The 24963-nt window shown below is 43.5% G+C and overlaps 2 protein-coding genes across 2 annotated transcripts; one reads left to right on the forward strand and one right to left on the reverse strand.

Moving 5' to 3' along the window:
• Nucleotides 1-131: 131 nt before the first annotated feature.
• On the forward strand, nucleotides 132-14382 carry LOC139370597 (double zinc ribbon and ankyrin repeat domains 1). The gene is made up of 20 exons (XM_071110180.1): nucleotides 132-242; nucleotides 426-579; nucleotides 839-968; nucleotides 1353-1401; nucleotides 1897-2003; nucleotides 2413-2495; nucleotides 2620-2737; nucleotides 3135-3248; nucleotides 3476-3568; nucleotides 6167-6289; nucleotides 6550-6714; nucleotides 7159-7402; nucleotides 8049-8152; nucleotides 10722-10805; nucleotides 11025-11142; nucleotides 11901-11995; nucleotides 12437-12520; nucleotides 12791-12918; nucleotides 13277-13351; nucleotides 13694-14382. The coding sequence occupies exons 1-20, from the start codon at nucleotides 134-136 to the stop codon at nucleotides 13863-13865; spliced, it is 2349 nt and encodes a 782-aa protein (XP_070966281.1). The 5' UTR covers nucleotides 132-133; the 3' UTR covers nucleotides 13866-14382.
• Nucleotides 14383-15466: 1084 nt separating this feature from the next.
• On the reverse strand, nucleotides 15467-24919 carry LOC139370596 (cysteine-rich protein 2-binding protein-like). The gene is made up of 10 exons (XM_071110178.1): nucleotides 24611-24919; nucleotides 24168-24289; nucleotides 23752-23873; nucleotides 23330-23511; nucleotides 22535-22960; nucleotides 21565-22145; nucleotides 21152-21285; nucleotides 20459-20634; nucleotides 17240-17430; nucleotides 15467-15991 (listed from the first exon to the last, which is right to left on the reverse strand). Exons 1-10 carry the CDS (start codon nucleotides 24867-24869, stop codon nucleotides 15818-15820), a joined length of 2367 nt encoding a protein of 788 aa, XP_070966279.1. The 5' UTR covers nucleotides 24870-24919; the 3' UTR covers nucleotides 15467-15817.
• Nucleotides 24920-24963: the final 44 nt, after the last annotated feature.

Here is a 24963-nt window from a genome sequence, read left to right on the forward strand (position 1 = left end):
TCATCGCATCTATATCAGGTAGAACAACGCCTTTATCCCGCTTAAACATTTTATAATAAGACATGTCACTTTTGCAATGGACTGATGAAAAGGTTTTTTATAGCCGAATGCATTTTTTATTATAGGACCGAATATGGCAGCCGGTTGCATTGTGGTGCCTCTCATCATACCGATTCGAATCCCCCCTCCTGGAAAAGCCAAGCATGAGATAGACACCACAACTCCTGTGGAGCTCAAATCAGGTGAAAACAAGCGTGTATCCATAATGTGTGGATGTTGCTAGAGTAAACATTCATATATATCATCTACCACTTTTATGTTTGAACATTGTTTCATTGTTAAAAATGAGATCCACAATGCACTGATAGACAACATCTGCCCTAGATTCCAAGGTTTTTTGACAACCAACATATATTGCTGCCTAGATACCCAAGATGTCACTATCTACTACACTCTGGATGGTACTAAACCAGAGGTGACGAAGAGACCAGGGTTTGGAGAGAACAACACTTTGAAGTATAGCGGACCAATACGCTTACCTGAGGGCAAAGTGTCAGTCAAAGCTCTGGCTATCACCAGGTTGGATTGTGAAAGGATTCTACAAAAATATATCACACAAAGACATTTATTGTTTCATTGCCATTCAGTCTAGGGTCAAATATGATTGAGTTTTCCCTGTACAATTGAATCAACATAATAGTCCCAAAAGTGCAAACTCCAAGCAAAATCAAGGGTACCCTAAATGCTTATTTGACTGAGTTCTGGTGCTGTTATGTTATAATAATTGCTATTATGGATAATTGATGACTGAAACTGACCTTATGTTTATCTGCCTTAGGGATGGTCGAGAGAGTGCCATTGTCACCAAGCTATTTCTGGTGGAGTATGTGCCCTCAAACGAGCCACCTTCCATTGAGGACAAGGATGATAACTTTCTGAAGGAGAATGAACGAGACCTCTCTAGACAGGTATAGTCAGGCATATTTGCATGCCAACACTTCATTTCAATGTCGTATGAAGTTTGACATGTAACGACAGCTTATGACAAGATATGTCACATTGCCAGTCTGCATTAAATTTGCTATGAATCTCTAAAACTTTACTAAAACGTCATGCTTCTTCACAGATTTTCTGGGGAAGCCTAGCAATGACGTGACATAACTGACACAACTGTTATTGCATGTTAGGCTACATCAAGCGCTAAGGCATTCTCATGAAAACTGTATGCATTACAATGAAGGAGCATTCAAACAAATGTGTTGTCATCTGCATCAATATTTGTTCTGAACATGCTGAGGGGAAGCTGAGTATACTGTTACTGTGGGTCTATTGTATTGTACTGTTTCTCACAGGAGATGGGGACAGCGAACGGTTCTGGAGATGCCTCACTGAAGCTTCAAGGTATGGTAATTGAATAACCTTTACTGATGAGCAATTTACACTGCCCAAACAACATCACAAAGATAGCTCAATACCAATTTCCCTAAAGGGCTATTTCCCCCTCCCCTATAAAAATATTAGTGTCACAAAAATATTTGTGTACACTTGACCATACAACTGTCATACTGTAATGTAAGTACTAAATATCATATTCATGTGCAATGTGAAACACTGTTATAAACTCAATATCAGCATTTCTAAATGCTTGTCTCAATAAGTGGAAGCTGCTGTGTCAGTGCATACCATAGGATTAGAATAGGATCTCTATGGTGCGAACACTGTCAAACGGACATGTACTATGTATATGGAGATTCATATCATTCTTATAAACTTTATAACTTTCATAAGCTATCAATAATACCCTTTATAATATGAAGGGGATTCCTGATAGTTTATGAATGTTATGCAGTGTAAGAGCGTGTACGTTTTGGTAATAGTTGTGTGTGTCCTCTTTAGTGCCAAAGACCTACCGGCCCCCTAAAGGTCCACGGTTCCTCAGCAGCCGTCTAGGGCCTGTGTCCCCTGCTCTGGAGCCCATGTCTTCACATCGTTCTCAAACACTGGTACATTCACCAAAAATATATTGTGAATATTATTTAAGCAGTAAGGCCCGAGGGGGTGTGTTATATGGCCAATATACCACGGCTAAGGGCTGTTCTTAGGCACGACCCAACGCAGAGCTCTTAGGGCTCAAACCACCCGGTTATAATTATATTTATATTATCAATTATATTATATCATTATTGCGGTGATGATGGTGACTGGTTGTACTTTGGTCAATTATCAGAATCTGCTAAGAGTTAACAAATACATTGTGACCCATGCGGGAATCAAACCCACAACCCTGGTGTTCCAAGTTAGCCTATGGTCATTGTCATACCATGCATAGATGATCAAATCATATGAGCAAATTCAGCTCCTTGCTTAGAATGCCACAGAACATGAATTATTTGGTGTTAAATGGTCTTTCAGAATGCAAGCTTGGAAGACAGTCCTTTCAAAAACCTAACCAGCACTCAAATGTCAAGGATCCAAAGGGAGACAGACTTTCTGAGGTGAGTGAACAGAAAGCGAGAGAGAGAGAGAGAAAAGAAAGAGAAAAAGCATGAGACAAAGATGCAGAGAGATTATTTCTAATGGAGAAGCAAATGATCTCTCGCAACTTCTACCTTTCCCCAGGTGTGCGAAGTGCTTGAGCCATCGCCCCTCAGACCCCTTTGCCCGCTTTTGTCTGCAGTGCGGCACCGCTGTGCTGCCTGTGCCAGGCCAGAGGCTGCCACCCACAGAGGGTGGACAGGTATCACCCCAGTCCTAAAACCAACTTCTACTATTGATACTGCTACTATTGTTAACATTTTGTTGATGGCCTACTCTTTGATTGTGTGCACATTTTACAGTGTGGCATTTAGCATTAGGTTAATTTTACTGTTTGTTTTAAGATGCAGAAAAATGCCACCACAAAAGAATATGATTTCAGGGAAAATCACAAAAAGGATTTGGATATACTAAATGCAGTTTAGTGTTATTCAGTGTTTTAAGTAGTTGTCCTCCCTTAACCTTAAGTCACCCAAGGATAAAAGGTCTGTATGTTCATTCAGGCCTTTCAATTCAATGTTCAATTTGGCCTGTCTGTTCATTCTGGCATTTCAATTCAATCTTTACCAGCCCAGGTTTGGGTTCTCCTTTGTATTTAGATGGGCTTGTGTGTCCACTGTAAAACAATGGTGCCTGTCAACACCCCCACATGTGTGGTATGTGAGGCCCCCATGAGCCCCCAGCTCCAGCCTCAGGCCAGCTTAAGACTCCAGGTAAATATCAAGTTTACTGCCACGAAAACTCCGCTTTCAAACACCTTGTGACTTTGCACATGTACACGTTTGAATATAGAATACTTTATTTGCAGGTGTGTTAACATTTACCTTTTCAATGCAAAGCAGTGTAAATTGATCGTTTTTTTCACTTGCACTCTGTGTTTGTGTGTGTGTGTGTGTGTGTGTGTGTGTGTGTCCACTCGCTTCCTTTTCCTGTGCTGTAGAACAAGGTGATCTGTCCGTCATGTGGAACCGGAAACCCTCCGCATATCTCAACTTGTGTCACCTGTGAAACTAAACTACTGCAGCCACCCACTGTAAGAGCTCATTGATTGTATTATAGTAGCCTAATTATCCTTATTAGGCTTAGATTAGACTTGTATAAATGCCTAGGTTTTTGTTGTAGTATGAAATTAGTCCGAAAGCAAGCAAACTACAAAAGAATGTAACCAAGTTGAATTGGGTAAACTCACTTCTCAAGTTGAAAAACCTCCCACCGCATATAATTACTAGCCTTTCAAGGGCGCAGCTAGCGTTTCAAGAGGGCGGTCACATTCGTTTGTGAGACATAAGATTTTCGTCATAGGCTAGTGGTTAGAGCGTTGGACCAGTAACCGAAAAGTTGCTGCCTGGTTTGAATATCCGAGCCAACAAGGTGAAAAATCTGTCGATGTGCCCTTGAGCAAGGCACTTAACCCTAATTTGCTCCAGGGTCGCTGTTGTACTATGGCTGACCCTATAAAACATCACACATCACTGCACCTATCCGGTGTATGTGACAATAAAACATATATACTGTACACATACAGTGCCTTGCGAAAGTATTTGGTCCCCTTGAACTTTGCGACCTTTTGCCACATTTCAGGCTTCAAACATAAAGATATAAAACTGTATGTTTTTGTGAAGAATCAACAACAAGTGGGACACAATCATGAAGTGGAATGACATTTATTGGATATTTCAAACTTTTTTAACAAATCAAAAACTGAAAAATTGGGCGTGCAAAATTATTCAGCCCCCTTAAGTTAATACTTTGTAGCCCCACCTTTTGCTGCGATTACAGCTGTAAGTCGCTTGGGGTATGTCTCTATCAGTTTTGCACATCGAGAGACTGACATTTTTTCCCATTCCTCCTTGCAAAACAGCTCGAGCTCAGTGAGGTTGGATGGAGAGCATTTGTGAACAGCAGTTTTCAGTTCTTTCCACAGATTCTCGATTGGATTCAGGTCTGGACTTTGACTTGGCCATTCTAACACCTGGATATGCTTATTTTTTAACCATTCCATTGTAGATTTTGCTTTATGTTTTGGATCATTGTCTTGTTGGAAGACAAATCTCCGTCTCAGTCTCAGGTCTTTTGCAGACTCCATCAGGTTTTCTTCCAGAATGGTCCTGTATTTGGCTCCATCCATCTTCCCATCAATTTTAACCATCTTCCCTGTCCCTGCTGAAGAAAAGCAGGCCCAAACCATGATGCTGCCACCACCATGTTTGACAGTGGGGATGGTGTGTTCAGGGTGATGAGCTGTGTTGCTTTTACGCCAAACATAACGTTTTGCATTGTTGCCAAAAAGTTCAATTTTGGTTTCATCTGACCAGAGCACCTTCTTCCACATGTTTGGTGTGTCTCCCAGGTGGCTTGTGGCAAACTTTAAACAACACTTTTTTTTTTGGATATCTTTAAGAAATGGCTTTCTTCTTGCCACTCTTCCATAAAGGCCAGATTTGTGCAATATACGACTGATTGTTGTCCTATGGACAGAGTCTCCCACCTCAGCTGTAGATCTCTGCAGTTCATCCAGAGTGATCATGGGCCTCTTGGCTGCATCTCTGATCAGTCTTCTCCTTGTATGAGCTGAAAGTTTAGAGGGACGGCCAGGTCTTGGTAGATTTGCAGTGGTCTGATACTCCTTCCATTTCAATATTATCGCTTGCACAGTGCTCCTTGGGATGTTTAAATCTTGGGAAATCTTTTTGTATCCAAATCCGGCTTTAAACTTCTTCACAGCAGTATCTCGGACCTGCCTGGTGTGTTGCTTGTTCTTCATGATGCTCTCTGCGCTTTTAACGGACCTCTGAGACTATCACAGTGCAGGTGCATTTATACGGAGACTTGATTACACACAGGTGGATTGTATTTATCATCATTAGTCATTTAGGTCAACATTGGATAATTCAGAGATCCTCACTGAACTTCTGGAGAGAGTTTGCTGCACTGAAAGTAAAGGGGCTGAATAATTTTGCACGCCCAATTTTTCAGTTTTTGATTTGTTAAAAAAGTTTGAAATATCCAATAAATGTCGTTCCACTTCATGATTGTGTCCCACTTGTTGTTGATTCTTCACAAAATAATACAGTTTTATATCTTTATGTTTGAAGCCTGAAATGTGGCAAAAGGTCGCAAAGTTCAAGGGGGCCGAATACTTTCGCAAGGCACTGTATACTTTAGTTATTGTATAATATGCTCCAGACAGCCAGTTTAATGTATCTACACTCCGAATATTTTATAGTTGAATATCAAGCTTACCTTCTGAAGAGTATCTCTCTCAACATATTGAGAGCGTGAACTACCATGAGGAGTTTATACAACCGGGTTTCTCCCATTCCGCTGCTACTATTACTAGTACGTAGCCACTGGGTCTGCAGGTTTTTGTTCCATCCCATCACTAACACACCTGTTTCAAATAATGATCTAGTCATGGTTTCAGTTTGGACTAATGGTATCAGTGGTGTTAGTGATGGGCTGGAACGAAAGCCTGCACATCCACTAGCTCTCCAGCACCCACCTTGTGAGAGACGTTGTGACTCTTGTGCATTATCAGATGTTGCCCTACATGTTGTGATTGTACACATTAGATTTCCTTTCTTGAGAAGTCAAGGTGCTACCATAGGCTTTTTGACATTTTTCTGTCTAGGCTGTTTTGGGTGGTCAGAGTGCCCCGCCACTTCCATCTGGAGCAGGCAAGATGATGTCCTGTTCTAAGTGCAGCCGGGTCAACCACTCGGATGCGCGCTTCTGTGACTGGTGCGGTTCCAAGGTAAGCATACTACTTGCCCCAAGCATCTGTTCCTCCATCCATTCAACCTTCCATCCATTTCACTAAAACTGAATGTTGAAAGCAGCAATGAGGCTGGTTCCACCAGGTTAACATTAGCCTCTAGCAATTTAAACTTCTTCCACTACCATAAACATACTTTTAGAAAGCTGAAGCAAGCACGCACATTTTCTCCACAAAGTGTACCTTTTATCCTCTGCCCATTTCATTCTCTGTTGTAAACTGGTGCCCATCCCTGCCAGCCTGGCCATTCAGTCAGCTGTTTGATCTGCTCCCGGTGCGGAGCGAGCAGCCACCCCTATGCCAAATTCTGTGGCTCCTGTGGGGTGTTTCTGGAGGGGCCACCTAGGGGGGAGTCACGTGCCAGCCTTGCCTTTTCCATGGGGGGGAAACTGGAGTTGGAGCGAGTACGTCCCTCACCTTGCCATATTTACTCATATCTAAACAGGGTTGTGGGGTCAATTTCATTTCAATTCAGCCAATTTAGGAAGTAAATGAGGGACCGCAGTAAATTCCAATTCCATATTCTGCTCACGGAGAATCTTTGAGGAAAATTGGAATTTCAGTTTACTTCCTGAATTGAAATGATATTGAGCCCCACCCTGATTCTAATAACCCTCGTTAAAAGGGCACACGTGTGTGCACACACTCTTAGTCACCAAATGTGGTACAGTGGTACATTCTCTGAGTGTTTTGTTAGAGCCATCCTTTCCACAATTAAATAAATAAACATTTCTATCTTTCTCAATCTCTCCTTATTTCTCACCCCCCTCCTCTCTCTGTCTATCACTCTTCCTCTTTCTTTCTTTCTTTCTTTCTCTTTCTCTCTTTCTTTCTCCCTCTCTCAACAGATGTCCACTCACACCTCTGACGGGGCCACTGCCACCTGGCAGGCTGTGCCCTCCTCCGTTTCCCCCGGTGTGGCGTTGGCCCCGGCTCCAGTACGGGCGGACCAGCAGACTCAGACGGTGGGCTTGTTCTACCCGTCGGGCACTGAAGTCCAGAGGAAGGGCCAGCAGGTGGCGCTGGAGCTGAGGAGACAGGAGCAGATGAGGGACCGCAGACCACTGCTCACAGCTATAAGCCCAGGCAGAGGTGACCACTTGCCAGTGCCTAAATTACTGCTAACTGGTGTAGAGTGAAGTTGCCCCTAGATGCTGATCTTGGGTCAATTTAGCATTTTCCCCACTATTGGTTAAGGTTAGGATTGGGGGAGAGGAAGTTGATCCTAGATCTGTTCCTAGGGGGAACGTTGTCCCAGAGCACTACTAACCCTAATGGAGCAATAGAGGGAGAAAATCCGCAGTGAAGCCTGAACTGGCGACCATGTGGTTACAGGGCAAAAGCACAGGGCGAGGGCATTTTTTTGTGCCCCAAAAGCCCAGGCCTCCCGGCAGAGTTAGTAAGACACCTGCATAGACGGAGGTTATACAGTACAAGCACTAACCAACGCTACAGAGCTGACCACTTTCTCAATCAATCACATTTATTTTATAAAGCCATTTTCACATCAGCAGTTGTCACAACGTGCTATACAGATACCCAACCTAGAACCCCAACGAGCAAGCAAAGCAGATGCAGAAGCACGGTGGCTAGGAAAAACTCCCTGGAAAGGCAGGAGCCTCCTACTGTTTTATTGCTTGCACCACGAAGTAGTAAAATAAATGCTGGGGACTATTTTTTTAGAAACTGTCTCTGACACTTTTGTTCTCCCTTTTATCGCTCTCTCACTCTTCTCTAGGGTACTGGAGGAAGCAGCTGGACCATGTGTGTGCTCACCTGCGCAGCTACACTCAGAACAATACTGAGTTTCGAGCTCTCATAGGGGAGCCTCGCATGGGCCGGGTATGACCAGCCTCTCTCATAACTAATCCGGGTTATAATCTTGGTAATACTTTACTGAAAACAAACAGATACAGAATGTTTTATAAGCTTGTATGAACCTTTATTTACAGTTGAAGTCGGAAGTTTACATAACACCTTAGCCAAATACATTTAAACTCAGTTTTTCACAATTCCTGACATTTAATCCTAGTAAAAATTTCCTGTCCTTAGGCCAGTTAGCATCACCACTTTATTTTAAGAATGTGAAACGTCAGAATAATAGTAGAGAGAAGGATTTATTTCAGCTTTTATTTCTTCCATCACATTCCCAGTGGGTCAGAAGTTTACATACACTCAATTAGTATTTGGTAGCATTGCCTAAATTGTTTTGGGTAGCCTTCCACAATCTTCCCACAATAAGTTGGGTGAATTTGGGCCACTCCTCCTGACAGAGCTGGTGTAACTTAGTCAGGTTTGTAGGCCTCCTTGCTCGCACACGCTTTTTCAGTTCTGCCCACAAATGTTCTATAGGATTGAAGTCAGGGCATTGTGATGGCCATTCCAATGCATTGACTTTGTTGTCCTTAAGCCATTTTGCCACAACTTTGAAAGTATGCTTGGGGTCATTGTCCATTTGGAAGACCAAGCTTTAATTTCCTGACTGATGTCTTGAGATGTTGCTTCAATATATCCACATAATTTTCCTTCCTATTTTGTGAAGTGCACCAGTCCCTCCTGCAGCAAAGCACCCCCACAAAATGATGCTGCCACCCCCATGCTTCACAGTTGGGATGGTGTTCTTCGGCTTGCAAGCCTCCCCCTTTTCCTCCAAACATAACAATGGTCATTATGGCCAAACAGTTCTATTTTTGTTTCATCAGACCAGAGGACATTTCTCCAAAAAGTATGATCTTTGTCGCCATGTGCAGTTGCAAACCGCAGTCTGGCTTTTTTTGTGGCGGTTTTGGAGCAGTGGCTTCTTCCTTGCTGAGCGGCCTTTCAGGTTATGTCGATATAGGACTCGTTTTACTGTGGATATAGATACTTTTGTACCTGTTTCCTCCAGAATCTTCACATGGTCATTTGCTGTTGTTCTGGGACTGATTTGCACTTTTCGCACCAAAGTACGTTCATCTCTAGGAGACAGAACACGTCTCCGTCCTGAGTGGTATGGCGGCTGCGTGGTCCCATTGTGTTTATATTTGCGACCTATTGTTTCTACAGATAAACATGGTAGCTTCAGGCGTTTGGAAATTGCTTCCAAGGCTGAACCAGACTTGTGAAGGTCTACAATTTTTTTCTGAGGTCTTGGCTGATTTCTTTTGATTTTCCAATGATGTCAAGCAAAGAGGCATTGAGTTTGAAGGTAGGCCTTGAAATACATCCACAGGTACACCTCCAATTGACTCAAATGATGTCAATTAGTCTATCAGAAGCTTCTAAAGCCATGACATAATTTCCTGAAATTTTCCAAGCTGTTTAAAGGCACAGTCAACTTAGTGTATGTAAACTTCTGACCCACTAGAATTGTGACACAGTGAATTACAAGTTAAATAATCTGTCTGTAAACAGTTGTTGGAAAAATTACTTGTGTCAAGCACAAAGTAGATGTCCTAACCGACTTGCCAAAACTATAGTTTGTTAACAAGAAATTTGTGGAGTGGTTCAAAAACAAATTTTAATGACTCCAACCTAAGTGTATGTAAACTTCCGACATCAACTGTATTTCTATAACTGTAAGTTAGACAGGGTCATCATAAGATCATTAGTGTCACTAAGACATTAAAAAGGGTGTTGGCCTCCCGAGTGGCGCAGCCGTCTAAGGCACTGCTTCGAAGTACTTGCTGCATTTCTGCAGATCCTGGTTCGATACAGGGCTGTGTCACAGTGTACAGCGTTTCCTCCGATACATTGGTGCGGCTGGCTTCAGGGTTAAGCGTGCATTGTGTCAAGCAGCGCGACTTGACGGGGTTGTGTTTCGGAGGATGCACGGCTCTCGACCTTTGCCTCTCCCGAGTCCGTACGGGAGTTGCAGCGATGGGACAAGACTGTAATTGGACTGTAATTGGTGCATTGTAATTGCTGCATTGGGGGGTGGGGAATGGAATTAATTCTACTTTTTTATTTATTTTTCTTCCTAGGGAGGGACTGTGGGAGGGGTCTCGAATGGTTGAGGGACAGCTATTGGGGAACTGTGGGGGGATCTTGGAGGGTTCGGGTTCACGTTTTTTGGCATGATGGTAGATGATGTAGTTATTGAGCAGCTTCACTGCAAGTATATTGTATGTTTCGAATATTCAATTAAGAAATATATGTTTTTTTAATCAAATAAAAAGACTAACTACCCATTGGATATGACACAATTGTGTGGGGGGTGTCATAGATGTTTATGACAAGTCTTACAACACATTATATCTGTAAGGTGTTATCATTATCTGGAACCAAACACTATCTGTAGCATTGGTTCCAATTCATGCAAATGTCCCTAAGAAGGTATTCATAAAAATATTCCTTATCCCCAGGACAATGGGGGAAAAATGATCTTTGATGTATGTTCATGTGCTTCTGTTTTTTTTTTCCTCGGTTCAAGATGGTTTCAGCTGTGATCCATGAGGACAACTATGAAGTCAGTTTGAGGATCAACTTTGTCTCCGCCGGACTTGAAAAAACTAAGGTCTTTCATTTTTGCTATGCTATGACACTTTGAAATGGACACATTTAAATTGACATTTCTGTTATACATTGTAATATGTCACCTGTCAATCACTATTCATTTGCTAAATATTGTGGGATTCCTTGTCCTGTATAAAATCTTCCTTTAGTAAATTCTTCTTTGTCTTGTCTGGAGCATATTTCAGGCCAAACATAAGGCCCACAACAAATATGTTCTTAGTCCTGTCAGGTAGACGGGACTGAGAAGCCCCTTATCCTATCAGAGAACCAGAACCTCAGCAGTGTGACGGAAGGCATGAGCGGCCTATCAGCCAGACAGACCAGCCTGGCTGAGAAAGGTAAACCTACCTACTTTTTATTTCAACTTGAGATATTAATACAAGCTACTGTCTATCTTATACTTATCACTCGGGGACAGACTACGTTTCTGTTTAGGGGGGTGGAGACTTCGCTAGTATCTTTCTCTCAACCTCTCCTGCCAGACCCTAATTGAGCATCTGACGCAATTACGCAATATTTTATTTATTCTACTTTAGAGGATTTTTTTTGCGAGAGATTTACTAAATTTACATGCCTGACCCCCGTCACCATGGGGCATGTGTAGACCAATACACCAGAATCCGACACTACATGCTTGACTCTTAAGCCAGAATACTAACCTTAGTTATTCATTCTCAGAAGTATTGGTTTATTATTTGTTTTAGATCATTCTTTATATTCATGTGAATTTATTTTAGGTACAGTTTTATGTACAGTGGGGCAAAAAAGTATTTAGTCAGCCACCAATTGTGCAAGTTCTCCCACTTAAAAAGATGAGGCCTGTAATTTTCATCATAGGTACACTTCAACTATGCTTATACTTATACCTATACTTATTTTCCACCACAATTTGCAAATAAATTCATTAAAAATCCTACAATGTGATTTTCTGGATTTCTTTTCTCATTTTGTCTGTCATAGTTGAAGTGTACCTATGATGAAAATTACAGGCCTCTCTCATCTTTTTAAGTGGGAGAACTTGCACAATTGGTGGCTGACTAAATACTTTTTTGCCCCACTGTGTATTCATGTTGTCTGGCTGTGATGTTGCTGTTAGAGAGTGAGAACGCTACCTCAAAGTCTGCAGCTTCCAGGAGAACAGTGAAAAACCTCAGTCAGAACTGGACCTCTGACGTTGCACAGAAACCGCCTGTGAGTTGGAATTTTTCTTAGCTGAGGCTTTGGCTCAGACTTGGAACAACCCAGAAACAACCCCAAGCCTTTGTGGGGATCTGAGAGGATCACATATGGTCCACCCGGCTCTCCAATAGGCTTGGTAGGACTTTAGGCATATTGCTTTTGCCTGTCAAATCCTTTCAGATCTCCACAGGTACCGAGGGTTTAAGGGATTGGGGTTGTTTCTGGACCGAGCCATAGCTTTATACTTTTATTTTCAGTCGTTTGTGCCCTTGGAAAAGTGCAAACTTTCCGCAGTGCAGTTCAGTTGAATCCAACTGCATTATTTCACGGGCATGATCTGTTTCAATGCACACATTCACGATGGTGCTAGGTCACTGCATATCTAACTGTAAGTGAATGGTGTTATTGTCCAATGACCTTCATTTTTTATGACAATTTATTTCTATTTCCAAGCCATCCAAAGACAGTCTGCTTCTGAGGGAAGTTGGCCCAGACGGGAGGGGGGAGATCTCTGTGGTCCAGCAACTGCTTGATGAGGTAACTTAATCAAAGCTGGTAAAAGGAATGTTCATATTGAGATGCTAGTTAAGATTCTGTCTCGAAGGACCATGAAATAACTACACCGACTATAGCCGAACCGAACTGTACTACGCTGACCTGGTTGCACAGATTCCAGTTGCTGGAATCTTGTTACATCCATGTGAAAGGAATATCAGAGCCAGCACTGCAGCTTTCGGGTCGGCATGGTAGAAAAAAAATCAAATTTTCCCTGCTTGTATTGCACCGAACATTGCGATGTTGTGCCAGGGTGCAGATCCCTCATGCCAGGGGTGCGCCGGGCACCCTGCCCTGGTTGTTGCTGTGCTGCACGAGCACCACGAGGTCCTCCCTGTGCTGGTACAAAGGGGAGCTGACGTCAACTGGCAGTCTGGGCCGTAAGTACAGTGCTAACGGATTAAAGTCATTCAGATTTGTATTCAGATTCCCCCGGAGAATCTTGTCGGAAGTTGTCTCCCGAAGTGCTATTACTTTAAGCCTGCTACACACTACGCGAACGGAGTGCCGTATTAATGTCCATTCTAAAAAATTCAGCGGCACAAAAACTCTACGCAAACTAAGCTCCGTCTGCGTAGTGTGTAGCTGCCTTTACATGTGCATGAGCTGCATCCAACCATTAATCGCACCGGTATAAATTTCATGCTGAAAATACTCTGAGGTGTTGGACCTGGGATTGTCATTCCTGTGTCTTTCCACTTTAAAAAAGGTTAAGTTTCTCTCTTTCTTCTTTCATAGGGTGAACAACACCGCTCTGCATGAGGCTGCTGCTCTTGGGAGTAAGGGCTTACGGTGTGCAGAGACACTATTAGGGTAAGAGACTACCAGCTATATTTTTTATATCTGCATGCTCCGGTTTAGTGCACGCACGTACGACAGCCCCAAGCCATTGCATAGCCCATATCAGGAATTTACTATTTCCAAAATACTGTACATCAGGGTTTCCCTGGGGCCACATTTAGTTTTTTTTGCCCTAACACTACACAGCTGATTCAAATAATCTAAGCTTGATGATGATTTGGTTATTTGAATCAGCTGTGTAGTGCTAGGGCAAAAAACAAAATGTGCCCCCAGGTTGGGCCCCTGGACCGAGTTTGGGAAACCCTGCTGTACATAACCAGGGTCAATTCATTTATCCCATCCCAATCCTTCCAGATGCAACGCCAGCATTCGGAAGAAGAACGACAGAGGTCTGACGGCCTATGACTTGGCAGTCACTTCAGATTGCAGCCCCTTGGTGTCTCTACTAGCTGCTAAGATGGGTCAGGGCATGCTAGACAGACTGGTCAAACCCAGGACTCACCCAAACCTAGATGCATTCCGATGACAGAGAGAATTGTGTACGGCCCCCAAATGGCACCCTATTCCCTATAGTGCACTGCTATGGGCCCTGCTCAACAGTAGTGCACTAAAAAAGGCAACAGGTTCCCATTTGGGATGCAAACCTTTTCTCCATGGTGGCCTTATTTTCTGAATTGACATTTCATCAATTATCTTGAATATTTTAATCAATTATAATTTCCAGAAATGGGATTGATAAGGAATTTACCCCAACCTTATGTACTGTAGTGCTACAAACATCTACAACCGTTTGAGGAAAAACACCCATTTCTTGTAAATGGCTAATTTGTTAATACTAACAAAACATTTGATTTGAATACAGTTGCGCAATATAGTGCTTGATGATAATAAATGGTACACATACTACTAGCTATAGTAACTAACACTAGTTCTAAGAGGCATGTACACTGAGGTCCAAAAGTATTGACAGTGACCCATTTTTTGTTGTTTTGGCTCTGTACTCCAGCGCTTTGAAATAAAACAATAACTGATGTTTAAGTGCAGACGGTCAGCTTTCATTTTAGGATATTTTCATCCATAGAAATTACATAACTTTTTGTAAATAGCCCCCCCAGTTTAAGGAACCAAAAGTATTTGGACAAATTCACTTAATCAGAAAGTATTCATACCTGTTGACTCATTCCAAATTTTGTTACAATCGGAATTTAAAATATATTACATATTTTCCTCTTACCCATCTGTAAACAACCCTCATAATTACAAAGTGAAAACATGTTTTTAGAAATTGTTGCAAATTTATTGAAAAATAAACACAGAAGTATCTCATTTACATCATACCCGTGTGTCTTTCTGGGTAAGTCTCTAAGAGCTTTGAACACCTGCATTGTACAATATTTTCCCATTATTCTTTATACAAGTCTTCAAGCTCTGTTAAATTGGTTGTTGCTAGACAACCATTTAAGGCTTGCCAAAGATTTAAGCATATTTAAGTCAAAACTGTAACTGCCATTCAGGAACATTCACTGGCTTCTTGGTAAGCAACTCCAGTGTAGATTTGGCCTTGTGTTTTAGGTTATTGTCCTGCTGAAAGGTAAATTCATCTCCCAGTGTCTGGCAGAAAGCAGACTGAACCAAGTTTTCCTCTAGGATTTTACCTGTGCTTAACTTCATTCAATTTTTTATCTATCTTGCAAATCCCCAGTCCGTAATGATAACAAGCATACCCATAACATGATGCAGCCACCACTATTCTTAAAAATATGGAGAGTGGTACTCAGTCATGTGTTGTATTTGCCCCAAACATAATACTTTGTATTCAGGACAAAAAATGTATTGCTTTGCCACATTTTTTGCTGTGTACTTTTTTATTCTGTACATGCATCATTTTCACTCTGTCAATTATGTTAGTATTACGGAGTAAAAGTACTGTAATTTCTTAACAGTTCACCCGATATGGATGACAATACCCTCAAATTAAAGCTGACAGTCTACACTTTAACCTGTCATTGTATCATTTCAAATCTAAAGTGCTAGAATACATAACCAAAACATTTGTCACTGTCCAAATACTTTTGGATCTCACTGTACAGTATATATTCCAGCAAGCAAATTAAGACAGAATTCAGAATGTGAGTGATTTTGTTCTTTATATAAATTGCCACTTGAGCTGTAGAATTATTCAGAAATGCGAGTGTACAAAATTACAATAAAATATCGTCCTTCAGTCTCTTCTGTCGATCAACAAAAATAGCTCACCATAGGTTCTCACAAATATAATGACCAAAGAAACAGTGGCTAAACTGAATAGCACAGACACTTCCAGATGTATTTTTCCTCCTTCTGACTGGATGCCTGTATAGAAATAAACCTTACAACAGACAACGACAATTTGACTAGTACACTCAATACCAATGGAACGTTAATTTACATGGGATTGTATTTCTATGGCCCGAATACTGGCCTGTCCCGTTTCCTGTCTCACCGCCGTAGCCGCAGGAAGAAGGCATGTCGGCACTCCTTGCTGTCCAGCGGGTAGTATTTGTCATAAAAGTCCAAGATGTATTCCTCAGTCTTGAAGCCAAACTTCTGGTATAGGAGCATGGCGGGGTTACTGGCCGAGACATGTAGAGTGACATCTTTTCCCATGCAGGTCTGTGGAGGAAAAGAGAACCTTGCCTGAAAAGATATCTTCCCTTTTTTCAACCACTTAACATGTGCTGTTGTAGATCAATCCAAACCATTTAAGTGCATTTTACGGTTATTTATTTACAGTCATTTCTTGAGCGGGTCTAAAAAGCACTAAGCGCCAGTACAGCAACTTTACACCGAGTGTACAAAGCATCTTCCTAATATTGAGTTGCACCCCCTTTTGGCCTCAGAACAGCCTCAATTCATTGGGGCATGGACTCTTCGAGGTCTCAAAAGTGTTCCACAGGGATGCTGGCCCATGTTGACTCCAATTCTTCAATGTTGTGTCAAGTTGGTTGAATGTCCTTAAGGTGGTGGACCATCTTTGATACACATGGGAAACTGTTGAGCATGAAAAACCCAGCAGCGTTGCAGTTCTTGACACACTCAAACCGATGCACCTACGACTATACCCCGTTCAAAGGCACTTAAATCTTGCCCATTCACCCTCAATGGCACACATACACAATCCATGTCTCAAGGCTTAAAAATCCTCCTTTCGGCCTCCCTGGTGGCGCAGTGGTCTAAGGCACTGCATCACAGTGCTAGCTGTGCCACCAGAGACTCTGGGTTCGAGCCCAGGTTCTGTTGCAGCTGGCCCCGACCGGGAGGCCCATGTGGCGGCGCACAATTGGCCTAGCGTCGTCCGGGTTAGGGAGGGTTTGGCCGGCAGGGATATCCTTGGCGGGCCGGGCGCAGTGCACGCTGACCAGGTGCACATTGGTGCGGCTGGCTTCCGGGTTGGATGCGCGCTGTGTTAAGAAGCAGTGCGGCTTGGTTGGGTTGTGTTTCGGAGGACGCATGGCTCTTAACCTTCGCCTCTCCCGAGTCCGTATGGGAATTGCAGCGATGAGACAAGACAGTAACTACTAACAATTGGATACCATAAAATTGGGGAGAAAAAGGGGGCAATAAAAATCCTCCTTCCCTTCATCTACACAGATTGAAGTGGATTTAACCTGTGACATCCTTCAGGGATCATAGCGTTCACCTGGTCAGTCTCATTGAAAGAGCAGGTGTTCCTAATGATTTGTCCACTCAGTGTGTATTACAATGCCATGTATGATGGCAGTATGGCTCTATACAATGTGGCTTAGAGTCTATAAAAGCTGCACTTAACCACTTTTTATGTAGACAATTTAATTATTTAATTGCTGCTTGCAACTTGAGTATTGTTGTTTATAATTATTATTAATGATTTTGTTACCATACCTGAATGAGATGGTAGATCATGAACGTAGCGATTCCAGCCCTCCTCCACTCGGGATGCACCAGCAGGAAGGAGATGTAGGCCTCGTTGTACTTCACGTCCGGCACCATGAACCCAAAGCCAATCACCACCTTCTTATAAAGGACCACGACGCTGAAGTCTGGGTACTGGAGACACTCGGAGAGATCTACTCCTGATAAGAGAGCCAGAGAGAAAATCAGCCGTCAATCTAAAACTTTGAGGGAAATAGTTTAAAGTAGAATAAATATGCACATTGTTGTATGCTTCCATGTGATTTATTTTACAAGGACAATGTTTCCATCGGCATTCACATGAACATATTTAAAGGAATATTACACTTTAAATCAATGTTTGTCAGATGTTTTATAAGTAGTCTAATTTCAAGATGACTCCATGTCCCACAACATGGGTTGTGAAGATCCAGCAATATGCCTCAACCCCAAATGAATGGAAAAGATAAGCACTGACTAAACTCAGGAAATTAGACTATGCTCATCTTTTCCATTCATTTGGCATTGAGGCATATAGCTGGATCTACACAACCGATGGCCTGGAACATAACTCGACACTAGCCAACTTGAAATCTGTAAACATCTGACAGACTTAATAAAAATAAATGTCCCTTTTAAGTTCCCAGTCTGAAATAGGGCAGGGAGACATGGCCAAAATATCATATCAAGGTATTTTAAAAAATGTGGACAGTATTTTATGTTTTTGATTAATAAAAGTTCTAGATTTGCTTCATGAGTAGTGTGTGGCAACACATATATACTAAATTATTTCAATGGGTCTATCTCCATTCGGATTGTTTTATACTGTTCAATTCAACTTCAACCTAAAATAATTTACTGCATTTCCATCCATTTCTGCATTTCCTACCCTCATCCTACCCTACCCCTATCCTACCCACTGCACTGAGGATAGGAAACTCTGTCACCACCGATAAATCCACTATAATTGAGAATTTCAATAAGCATTTTTCTATGGCTGGACATGCTTTCCACCTGGCCACCCCTACCCCGGTCAACAGCACTGCACCCCCCACAGCAACTCGCCCATGCCTTCCCCGTTTCTCCTTCTCCCAAATCCAGTCAGCTGATGTTCTGAAAGAGCTGCAAAATCTGGACCCCTACAAATCAGCCGGGCTAGACAATCTGGACCCTTTCTTTCTAAAATTATCTGCCGAAATTGTTGCAACCCCTATTACTAGCCTGTTCAACCTCTTTCGTGTCATCTGAGATACCCAAAGATTGGAAAGCAGCTGCGGTCATCCCCCTCTTCAAAGGGGGGGACACTCTTGACACAAACTGCTACAGACCAAAATCTATCCTACCTTGCCTTTCTAAGGTCTTCGAAAGCCAAGTTAACAAACAGATCACCGACCATTTAGAATCTCACCGTACCTTCTCCGCTATGCAATCTGGTTTCAGAGCTGGTCATGGGTGCACCTCAGCCACGCTCAAGGTTCTAAAGGATATCTTAACCGCCATCGATAAGAAACAATACTGTGCAGCCGTATTCGTTGACCTGGCCAAGGCTTTCGACTCTGTCAATCACCACATCCTCATCGGCAGACTCAACAGCCTTGGTTTCTCTAATGATTGCCTCGCCTGGTTCACCAACTACTTCTCCGACATAGTTCAGTGTGTCAAATCTGAGGGCCTGTTGTCCGGGCCTCTGGCAGTCTCTATGGGGGTGCCACAGGGTTCAATTCTTGGGCCGACTCTTCTCTGTATCTATCAATGATGTCGCTCTTGCTGCTGGTGAGTCTCCGATCCACTTCTACGCAGACAACACCATTCTGTATACTTCTGGCCCTTCTTTGGACACTGTGTTAACAACCCTCCAGATTGAGTTTCAATGCCATACAACTCTCCTTCCGTGGCCTCCAACTGTTCTTAAATACAAGTCAAACTAAATGCATGCTCTTCAACCGATCGCTGCCTGAACCTGCCCGCCTGTTCAGCATCACTACTCTGGACGGTTCTGAATATGTGGACAACTACAAATACATAGGTGTCTGGTTAGACTGTAAACTCTCCTTCCAGACTGACATAAAACATCTCCATTCCAAAGTTACATCTAGAATTGGCTTCCTATTTTGCAACAAAACATCTTTCACTCATGCTGCCAAACATACCCTCGTAAAACTGACCATCTTACCGATCCCCAACACCGTACTCAACAAATTGGATGCAGTCTATCACAGTGCCGTCCGTTTTGTCACCAAAGCCCCATATACTACCCACCACTGCGACCTGTACGCTCTCGTTGGCTGGCCCTCGCTTCATACTCGTCGCCAAACCCACTGGCTCCAGGTCACCTACAAGACCCTGCTAGGTAAAGTCCCACCTTCTCTGCTCGCTGGTCACCATAGCTGCGTCATTACGTAGAATACATAATAACGTTACTCAAATTGACTGGCCATCTCTGCAAAAAATATGATTCGACATTTGTTCAGGTACAGACTCCCACTCTTTTCTGTACTTCTGGCTGTACACTTTTGATTGAGATATATTGATTGATGTAAGTTCTGTTCAAGATCAAACATTCGTGACCAACTATATTCATTGGGTCTGGCTCGTCAAACCCGTACTAATGCTGCTGCAGTCAGCCAACAATGATTTGCAATTTGCTGAAATTGCTGCTTGCCTGCTGCTGCCGTCACTCACAATGCACTATTGCAGCCAGGCACGTGTGTTGTGACTGAGTGTGACAGAGAAAATCGTTTTTGTGTCATTTAGAGGGAAAATGTGTGCATTTTAGCATTTGAGTCACCTTTCAAAAGTTGCTAAAAGTTCCAAACAAATGTTTTAAAAGTAGCTACATTTGTTGCTAGGTGATTTAAAAAAAAAAGTTGACAGAGTAGTCTGAAAAGTTGATAAATATAGCAACAAAATTGCTAAATTGGCATCACTGGTAGGACTAGGTCTATGTGGAAAGCAGCATTGAGAGGAGAGGGATGACTCAAGTAGCGGAGTAAACTATAAAAATGGACGTTACACACGGCGAATCACATTTAACAAACCAAACATTCAAATACCGTTATACAAGGTAAAGTAAAAAACCCAACCAGTATGTGCATAAATACAGTTATCTAGTAAAATACGGTATACCGCCCAGCCCTAGTCTGAAATGTAAAAATGATCAAGTAAAATAAAAATCCAAACATGATAGTATGGCCCTGTTCAGTCTCCTACCTGGCCAGAAGATGTCGTGGCACATGGAGTTAATGGAGGGGATGTGGTTGGGCCGGACGTAACAGTAGTCGATGGGGGCCTCTGGATCTGGATCCCAGAGGGGTTCCTTCCTGTGTGGGTAGGCACGGATCTCCGCCAACAGCTTCAGCTTCATAGGCTTATTCTCGTAGTCCCTCCTGGTGATGGATTCATTAGTGCACACCGTACCAAAACGTTTTGTAATGGAAAACATTTCGCAACAAAAACAAGTTTCTTATTGGAGAAGTTCAAATTCTCAATCACCGTTTCAGTCCATTTTTTTCTCTCAATTTGGTGTCTAGTGAATATGACCCAGGAGATTGGGTAGAAAACAAATGCCATGAAGAGGCAACATGATCTTTTTATTTGTGTGTCAGAGAGGAATGACTATTCTTCACAATGCATTTCAATCTGAATGTAATAAAGATATTGGGCACATCCAGGGGCACGTTCAGGAGGAATACATACTGCACGTAACAGAGAAAAGCGTCATGAATAGAGCCACAATAATATTGATTCCTTCCATGCTGTGATTGTTATACCTCACCTTGAGTATCAGGGTTTAATTACGGGTTAATGTCATAGGTCAGGTGGTCACAAATGTCTCTTACCATATTAGGGGTATATGGCTGCATGTGGTGTGCCTCATGAAGGAGGTAAGGGCGTGTGGCATACCTTATGAAGGGTTTGAGAGTGCGGGAGGTGTACGGGCTTTTGATGCCCTGGTCTACGCTGGCGTCCAAGCCCATGATCCGGTGCCAGAAGGAAACTGTGGGCTGGTGGTACCCTCTTCTGCTGGACACCGTTGTCTAAAAGGGATCAAATGCATTCCATAGACATGTGATCGAAGCAAAATATGTATCACGCATGTGATGGAATGTGTTTGGAAATATTCCAACCATTCCTCTCGTTTTCGTTCTTCTAGTTCGTGACCGCTCATAACAAATCGGAATTTAATCGTAATAATAAATGCCACAAAGCAGACTTTTTATCGAAAGCGACCAAGAGTACAGAGAGTGCATACATTTGTGTGCGTGTGTGACCTGTGAACGAATTTGCCATCTGTGCTCATGGTAGTGAAGGTGTACCTGGAAGCGGTCGAGGATTCGGAGGTCCTGGCTGGTGGTGCGGTACTTCCCCGTGCCGGAGCCCCCGTAGCGGCCCTGTCCCCCGTACACCCCTCCCACCAGACTGAGGGTGGCACTGACCGCCTGATCGATGTCCAACAGGGGGAGCCCTCTCTGGCGTTTGGCCTGCCTCACCAGTAGCTTCCTGTGCAGCCGCTTGGCCTGCGCAGTCACTGCCAGCGCCTGTGGACAGGCCTCCAGGCGCCGCAGCAGCACGCGCTCTTCATAAAGGCTGAGGGGGGCAAACCGGGGCTCTGAGGGAGGCAAACCCTCCCCCTTCTCTGTTAGGACTCCCCTCCTCCTCTCCCCGCCACCCCACACCCCCCTGGCCACGTTGGATTGGCCTTTGCCGTGCCCCCTTCTCTCGTCGTCTTCATCGTCCCGGCCCTCCTCTTCATCACTCTCTGCTTCCTGCTTGATGTGCGCCCCTGGTCGCAGCTTCTTGCGAACGACAAGGGTGCCAGTGCCCAGGGACATGCTGGATGAGGGGATATACTCAATTCCGGGATCGATGAAGCCTTCGCCGTTCAGCTCCTCATCATCTGGAGTTTCAAATCAGAAATGGGAAATATAAACAATACATTCTGTGAGATTTCCAGACATTCGCTGATTATTTCAACTAATTAAATACCACTTAGTTTTTGAGGAATATGATTTATGAAATGTTGTACTGTATATCCTATAAATAAATTGATATTGGCATGGAATGCACCTTGGAATATTGCTCCATTGTTGACTTTTTTTTGTTGGTTGGCCCACCCACGAATCTTACATTGTGGTATTAAATGCTATCTGACACCATTTCTCATCTTGCCCCTGTGGGCCAAATTTGGACTGCTCACCACTAAAATAGTAACTGTATTCTGAATGGTTCCTTTCATTTTCTATCTAGACTAAAAATTCCAAGATCAAGGGGACCCCGACTTCTTACCGTGAAAGAGTGCCATTGGTGGCATGACGTCAGGGATGAGGTCAGCCTCCGACAGCAGGCTGGGCGTGGCTGAGTGGGAGGCGGGGGTGCCGGGTGCAGAGAAGTCTGGAGAGGGCGACGGCGAGGGGCTGGTGAGTGGCGTTCGGTCCGAGGAGCTCATTGAGGAGAAGTCCACCACCTCGCCTTTCTCCAGGACAAAGTCGGGTCGCCTCCCACCGCCACGGCCGCTGAACTTGACAGGCGTGGAGGAGGCGCTGCGATCCATGTACCCCGCCGCCTCCTTCTGCGCCCGCCGGATGTCCTTGGCCTCGTGGGTCCGTGAGCGCTTTTCTTTCAGCTGCATGGCACACTCCACCGGATTACGGCCCGCGCGCTTCCGTAAGCCTTCCACCGTGATGATGGGCTCTAGGGTTGGCTTGGAGGCAGCTGAGAAAGTAACAAACACCAGCTAAGCAAAAATGGTTAAACAAAAAGGGCTCTAAATGCTCAATCAAAAACACATGCATGTACAGTCGCCTGGAGGGGTGAATTTATTTGGACTACACTTCAACAGTAGCTGGTTATCCCTCAAAAACATGTCATTGATTCGCACAACAGACTTTGCACAATTCTGCAAACTGCTTAGGGTTAACTACCTCTAACAATAATTTAACATTTGTAATATCCCTGTCATTTTTAAAGTCACGTCCCCCCTTGACTTTTCCTAAATAAGTCTATTTACCACACAAAATAATCCTTTGGTTGTGTCTGAAAATGTGAAAACTTAATGTTATTTATGAGTGTTCCGCAGTTCACCTTTAGACTTTAGGGAGGCCACAGAGGACTTGTCCCCATCTGGGCGCAGAGTGGGTGGACGGTTCTGCACCAGCTTCCACCAGCCTGGCTCGCCAAACTCCTGGGCCCCTGAGCGAAAGAACGTGGGGCTCCCCACCGACAAACAGCCCGCTACCGTGCTCCACCACGTGGAAGTCTTCTTTCTGCAGGTGAAGCATCAAAAACTCGATCCATTTACAAAATACTAGACTTGTAAAGAATAACTCAAACATAGCTCTTCTTTCCACAAAGGTTGGGTTAAGTTCCAAATATGTCCGCCCTTGATATTCTGATAATTGACTGAACAATTATCAGGTTTTCTGTTTACATTTTTAGGGTTGTATGCAAACTGTTATCAAAACCTTACCAACTGACAACCAAATTAAGGTTGTTTTCTTTCTAACCTGGTGCCCAGTAGGAAGGTCCAGTGTCTCCCAATAAAGGCACAGATGTCCTCCTTCCATCTAAAGTAGCCTTGACGCCCCATGCCCTCCAATGAAAGATTATACATGGCCAACATAACAACCTGAAATAAAACAGAAAACACACCGAACTGCAGTGAAAACCAGGAAAATAATATGACATTCGTTCAGTACTAGAGGGTGGTTGCCCAAAACAAATATAATCAATGAAAAAGTCTACAGCAATATACAATATATAGTACTCTGCAATTGTATACTTGTTCATACTCTAGATAAGGATCTTGTCCCATATATTTGTATTAAGGTGTTCCTCTTTTGACCCTGTTCATGTTCTTATTATCTTACGTAAGCTGCACTGCAAATCAGTTCTTTATAGTGCTTCATTGTGGCACATGTACCTGTTGCCAGGTGAGTCTCATCCTCTCAAAGGTCTCCTTGACATCTTCTGTACAGTCATAGCAGGTGAACTTGAAGAAGTTGTCTCCTTTCAGGTAGCTGGGTTGCTCTCCGTGCAGCTGTGCTGAATGGTGGGGATGAGAATAAAAAAAGACTGCTAAGAGACAAGGCATTCTGTTCATTTCATTCTCATTCTTTATTTGAAAAGCATGTACGGTGCAACAGGACACGACATGACATCCAAATAGCAGCCCTTTAGAATATGTATGAATGGACAGATAAAGCAAATCCCAGTGAAATTACAGAGGAAATAACAGCGTAAAATATACTCTGTCCAAATTGTAGTGACAAATTTGCAATTGTTAAGTGATATTGAGAAAGAACGATGCCTCGTCGCAGGGAGAAGTCGATCTCCCCCCCAGGGGCTGCCTGGCCCTCCTCTCACCGATGGGGATCCACTTGTGGCACTTGTCGCAATAGAAGGCCATGTCTTCATTCCAGCCACCCTCGACATCCTCCCCCAGATCGCTGTTGAGCGAGTCACCGCTCTGGTCGTGCGAGAGGTCCACCGAGGCCTGGTCTTCCGACTCCACGATGAGCAGCGTCTCGCCCTCCACCTCACCCTCCTCCAGCCCCTCCGAGGCAGAGGTGCACATGGCCTCATCTTCCACTTGGCTCCTCTGCTCAACACCTCTTTCCATCATAACCAGGTGGAGTCAGACAGTCTACTCCTGGGTAGAAAAAGTGAAGAGTTTTAGTTTTACCAGCCACAATTGGGTAAGGACATTTTCAAATAAA

This window comes from Oncorhynchus clarkii, chromosome 17 (genome assembly GCF_045791955.1).
Source record: "Oncorhynchus clarkii lewisi isolate Uvic-CL-2024 chromosome 17, UVic_Ocla_1.0, whole genome shotgun sequence".
Taxonomy (NCBI): domain Eukaryota; kingdom Metazoa; phylum Chordata; class Actinopteri; order Salmoniformes; family Salmonidae; genus Oncorhynchus; species Oncorhynchus clarkii.